The sequence below is a fragment of the Penaeus chinensis genome, chromosome 4 (genome assembly GCF_019202785.1).
Source record: "Penaeus chinensis breed Huanghai No. 1 chromosome 4, ASM1920278v2, whole genome shotgun sequence".
Classification (NCBI taxonomy): domain Eukaryota; kingdom Metazoa; phylum Arthropoda; class Malacostraca; order Decapoda; family Penaeidae; genus Penaeus; species Penaeus chinensis.
Window position 1 is genome coordinate 5133344 of NC_061822.1, and position 5748 is coordinate 5139091.

General features: G+C 40.5%; 1 protein-coding gene across 3 annotated transcripts in view; it reads left to right on the forward strand.

Annotated features, from left to right (window-relative positions):
* The first annotated feature begins 587 nt into the window (after positions 1-587).
* The window catches only part of LOC125025016 (DEP domain-containing protein 1A-like), an 18093-nt gene continuing 12932 nt past the window's right edge, over positions 588-5748 (forward strand). For all 3 annotated transcript variants that reach the window (XM_047612853.1, XM_047612854.1, XM_047612856.1), the window contains exons 1-6: positions 588-762; positions 1442-1623; positions 2009-2095; positions 2219-2375; positions 2668-2885; positions 4968-5158. In XM_047612853.1, coding sequence (XP_047468809.1) covers positions 715-762; positions 1442-1623; positions 2009-2095; positions 2219-2375; positions 2668-2885; positions 4968-5158 — 883 coding nt within the window. In that variant the 5' untranslated portion in view covers positions 588-714. The remainder of the gene's footprint in view (positions 763-1441; positions 1624-2008; positions 2096-2218; positions 2376-2667; positions 2886-4967; positions 5159-5748) is intronic.

The following is a 5748-nucleotide window of genomic DNA, read 5'->3' on the forward strand; positions in this document are numbered from 1 at the left end:
CAAAATCAGGATGGATTTATCAATTTGTTTTTAATATTTCTACTATTGCTATTGTTCTCGTTGCAGTATGTCGACTTTGCTACTTCTCTGCTGCTGTTAAAATCATTATCATTATCTGAATTATCGTTACAATTTACCGGATTCTTTCGCTCTGTTTCATTGCCGACAATGACCGAATTAACACACTCGATGTTCGTTTGAGTCATAAAAGAAGGATATGTTTAATTTTATGTTATTTCTAAAAGCCAGGCCAGTTCATTACTATATCTATTTCGTCATCAACTTACATACTTTTGAGATATAAGTGAAATATTTTATTTTTTCAACTTTCGTTAACTTAATCGGACAGTTAAAGTTCGTGACACACGTTACCATCGCATGTTTATCCATTCATATGTGAAATTTCATATCACAATAGAAGATGGTAATGGGGTTAATAATTATTTGGCTGATATATTCTTTTTACCATGAATAATTACTGAAGTATCAATGTTGCACATAGTATTAACGGAAAAGCATACAAATTAACGCATCAAGCGAAATGTGGCATCGCACCTGGTCCTCCCAACCAATCAGCGGTGCGAACGAGAGTCACGTGACCTTCGCCGCTTTTGAATGTTGTAAACAAACCTTTTCCTTGACACCGTCATGAGAAAAGTGCAATTTTATTGTGATTTCCCCGGTTATTCATGGAATTGCCACACCTAATGCGATATGAGTGTCAAAAGAGCCATCTCGGGGCCGTACCGAGCCACAAAACTGGTGAGTTACGTTCTAATTCGAAGAAAACAGTTTCCAGGAGGATTTGGCCGAAGTTTGAAACAACGTTGATGTTAATATTTCATTATCCTGAGGTTATTAAATATCCTGGAGGAAGAGCGTTTGTTGCATAATAAGTAACGTAGACTGGTGAGAATGCAACGTATAGTCTAATGATTTAGTGCATGTGTCTAATGTAGTGTAAGCAGTGTAATCCCGTGCGTTTGACATCTTATGCTTAATCTTTAAGACTTTAACTGTGAAAATGCTAAGGTACTTAATTCCCACAACTGCAGAGTTTTAAAATGACTTCATGCTCATTTCTTTTGTTGAGGATTCGTCTTTTACTTATGTTTGATGTATTTTAAGATTTGATCGTGGATATAAGTGTTGGAATTAGTATATTGTGTATTCCTGGAAATCTCGGTAATGTAACGCTGATAGATGTCAAAACTTCCTTTTTTATTAGTATTTATTATTTGAGCTGGTATCTAGCCATATGATAATTGATAAATGTTAAAAAGTTTTCAATGATATTTGTGGAATTATGCTATGAAAAAAAAAAAAATGGAATGCTCAGAAAGGAGAATAATTACAGTTTCTGAAGTTTGTTTCGTAAACTGTAATGAGTTAGTGTTCTGAGTACATAGAAAAAATACAAATCCTCTCTCTATCTCTTCAGTGGAATGATGCGGTGCGGTCCTTTTATAATGGCATGCCAGTGTCAAAACACTGGCGGGGGCTGCGGCAATATGAGAGGTGTTTCACAGCAGCTGAGGCCATTGACTGGCTTCACAACCATCTCCAGTCAGATCCCAATTTTGGTAGTTCGGTGTCACGGGACCAGACTACAAAATTACTGAGGTAGGAAGGGAAATGCATTGTAGTTATTGTAATGCATGATTATATTCTGTTAAATGACATGTGTATAAATATGTTATTTGATGGATCCCCATGATTTTTTTCCCCCCCAAGGCATATGAAATAGTTGCACACTACCTTCTGTCATATTTCTGTGATCAGAGAATAAGTGAAGTACTTAGATATATCTTTAGACAACACTTGCAATTGACTTTGAAATATATATATATAATTTTTACACAATGACATCTGTATTCTATTTAAATTTAAGAGAGATGCAGATGTCTTCTACAAATTAACTAATATCTTGTTTGACAAGTCATTATGTGGGCTAGTGTACTGATACAGAATGTGTAGTAAAAGATATTTCCACAATTTTCTGTTCCAGAAAATTCTTAAAGTCAGGCCTGATTGAAGATGTCCGGGGTAATTCAGTTCGGCCAGAGGACTTTAAAGACAGCAGAGAACTGTATCGGTAAGAATGTTGTAATTGATTGGTATTCTGTTGATTAGAAAAAATACACATTTTTTTTTTTTTCCAACTCATGCAATGTTTATAGTACTTGGTCGTATTTGACATTCTGAAATAATTTTTCAGGTTTAGTAATCGGTCTCCCCTGAAAGCCCTCCGCACACCAAGAACTCCGGGTCGTGTAGCCTTGGCTGCCATTAACCCAAACACTCCCAATGCAAAGAAGGAAGATGAGGGGGCTTCTCCTATTCTGCGAAAGAGGCATCAAGGGTCTGCCAGGGAGGTGCGTATTGTAATGGTTTCCCTTTCAGTATGAAAGTCATTTTATACAGTGTGTGATTTTGCTCTTATTTATTTATTTATTTATTTATTTATATTTATGTCATGGACCCGAAATACACCATCACAAGATTGAGCACATAACCCAAATAAATAAAAAAGGGTAAACCATATTATTTATAGTGATAGATTTAAATGTTGTTTATGATGCACCATAGAGTTAAGATTTATTTATTTATCTATTTTTAATTAATTGATTATTTATTTATTTATTTATTTATTTTCTATCCTTTTAGTCTATGAGAAGAACTCAGACACAGACTGAGGCAGGAAGGCTACGTGGGGGATCCATTCGGAACAAAATACTCGCCAAGAAGTCAGGCACACAGCACTCAGGAGAAAATGCGGCCAATGAAGTAAAAGATACTGGGGGCATGCAAGAGTGCCATCTGGTAGCTAAGCAGCTCTCCAAGGCTGAGGTCAATGACGTCTGGAAGCACGTCCTTCTCGGCAAGTAAGTTTGGAAGGAGGTCTTGGTCGAAGTCCTGCTCTTGGTTGGGCAATGCAGTCACTGATTATATTGAATGTAATGTCTGTAATAAATATGTAAATAATTGAGAGAGGAGTTTTATATCTATTCCTTGGCTTTTGTGATAATAACACCTCTTCCTTCTCCATCTCCTCCTCTTCCTCTTTCCCCCTTCATCCATATCTTCCTTTTTTTTGTCTTTCTCTTACTCTCTCCATTTCCTTATTTACACCCTTTGACTCTTCTCCCTTGTCCCCCTCATCCATTTCTAACTTGTTTTTTCCCTACTTAATTTTTCATCTTCCTCTTACTCCATCTCCTCCTTCTCCATCATCCATTTCTTCCACTTTTTATCTATTTAGCTACATGTGTATTTTTTATCTTCCTTTTCTTCTTGCTCCTCCTCCTATCCTCATCCTCTCCTCCTAATCCTAATCCTAATCCTCCTTCTGCTGCTCCTCCTCCTCCTCCTCCTCCTTCTTCCATCTTCCCTCCTCTCTGCCTTCCCTTACTCATCCTCTTCCTCCTCCTCCTCCTCCTCTCTTCCTCCTCTCTTCTTCCTCCTCTCTTCCTCCTCTCTTCATCCTCTCTTCCTCCTCATCCTCCTCCCCCTCCCCCCCTCCTCCCCTCCTCCCCTCCTCCTCCTCCTCCTCCTCCTTCTTCTCCTTCTTCCGTCTTCCCTCTTCTCTGCCTTCCCTTACTCATCCTCTTTTCCTCCTCTTCCTCCTCCTCTATTCCTCCTCCTCCTCCTCCTCCTCTCTTCTTCCTTCTCCTCCTCTCTTCCTCCTCCTCCTCCTCCTCCTCCTCCTCCTCCTCCTCCTCCTCCTCCTCCTCCTCCTCCTCCTCCTCCTCCTCCTCCTCCTCCTCCTCCTCCGCTCTTCCTCCTCCTCCTCCTCTCTTCCCCCTCTCTTCCTCCTCTCTTCCTCCTCTCTTCCTCCTCTCATCCTCCTCCTCCTCCTCCTCCTCCTCTCTTCCTCTTCCTCCTCCTCTTCCTCCTCTTCCTCCACCTCCTCCTCCTCCTCCTCCTCCTCCTCCTCCTCCCCTTCCTCCTCTTCATCCTCCTCTTCCTCCTCTTCCTTCTCCTCCTCCTCCTCCTCCTCTTCCTCCTCCTCCTCCTCCTCCTCCTCCTCCTCCTCCTCCTCCTCCTCCTCCTCCTCCTCCTCCTCCTCCTCCTCCTCCTCCTCCTCCTCTCTTCCGCTCTTCCTCCTCCTCCTCTCTTCCTCCTCATCCTCATTCTCATCCTCATCCTCATCCTCCTCTTCCTCCTCCTTCTCCTCCTCCTCCTCCTCCTCCTCCTCCCCCCCCTCCCCCTCCTCCTCCACCTCCTCCTCCTCCCACCCTACCCCCTCCTCCTCCTCCTCCTCCTCCTCCTCCTCCTCCTCCTCCTCCTCCTCCTCCTCCTCCTCCTCCTCCTCCTCCTCCTCCTCCTCCTCCTCCTCCTCCTCCTCTCTCCTTACTTTTTCATCTTCCTTTTGCTCCACTATATCCTTTATTCCTCCTTTTCCCACCTCTTCCATCTTTCATTTTTATTCTAGTAATTCCTCTCCCATTTTCTAATTGTTGTGCATCTACTGTTTCAAGGTGTTTCTTTACCATCTTTGCTCTGGTTTTTTTGCAATAGATTCACTGCATGTGAACTAATTAAGAGTGCATGAAAATAATTTTAAATATGCGGTCTTTCATGTACATGTGTGTTAATATATCATAAAAACTCCTGGCTAATATGAGGGGAAAAATAAATATGTCAAAATATTTTGGAAACTCGACACTTCCAGTTCAGACAAATATATCAGTCAGTATTTAAATGCTTTTTGCCATGGTTATTTTTGCCTTCAGTAGCATGTCTACTGATTGCACTAAATATATGCTTTTATTTTATTTATTTAAAATACAGTTCACAGGGTATACTTTGGGTTAGTGTTACTTGTGCTTGTAATTTTGAAAAAAAAAAGTTTTGAGCTATGTTTTGTTCTGTATGACTGATAACTGACCATTGTACATAACTCAATGTTAGAAAAATAAGATACAGTACATGAGATATTAAATACCTGCACTCATTATTTCCAGACTAGACACCATATGCGAGCGCCTCATGTTTGGGGACGCTTTATCTGTGCTAGATCCAAAGATAGTGAGTGGGGACTGGGTGCACCATAACATGACCCAGGTTACTACTAGGGGTGTTGTGCAAGCACCTGAAAGCCACCCAGATGATCTTCCTAACTGGATACTGACTGCTATGAAGTGTATGGCACATTGTAAGTACAGATATTATTTGGGACACACTAAAATGCTATTCAGTTGTGTTTTAACTTGAATATGTTGTGTTATAATTGTGGTGCATTCTGTAGAAGTGAGGTATGCCACATGTCAAAGAAACAGAGAATGGGAAATTTGATGATTATTTATATGTGCTGGAAATCAAAATCTGAAGAAAAGCAAGTGGCATATAATGGAAGAGAAATCAGTGAATGGTTTTGGTGCTAATTTTTATTCCCTGATCATCTGTTCCTTGGATCAGTCTCAGAGAATAGAAACAAAATTAAGTTACAAAGAAAAGAAAAATGGCAGCTGTAGACCAAGATTGAGAGGAGTCCTAGTAGTGATAAGCAAAGGGAAGTAAAGACTATTCAACCCTCTTATTGGCAGAGAGGGTTACGCTACCATGAGCTAATTGGTTTGTCATCCCTCTCTTGCCATGACCTCACTATCATTGGTTGTTGCTGTTTCTGCTATTTTACCAAGGTGTTTGACTGAAATAAAGGGAAATCAATGCCACTATTTTGAGTCTTAAAATTTGCCTCAGAATGCCTTACAAGTTGAAAATCAACAACCATGTCGCTTATCT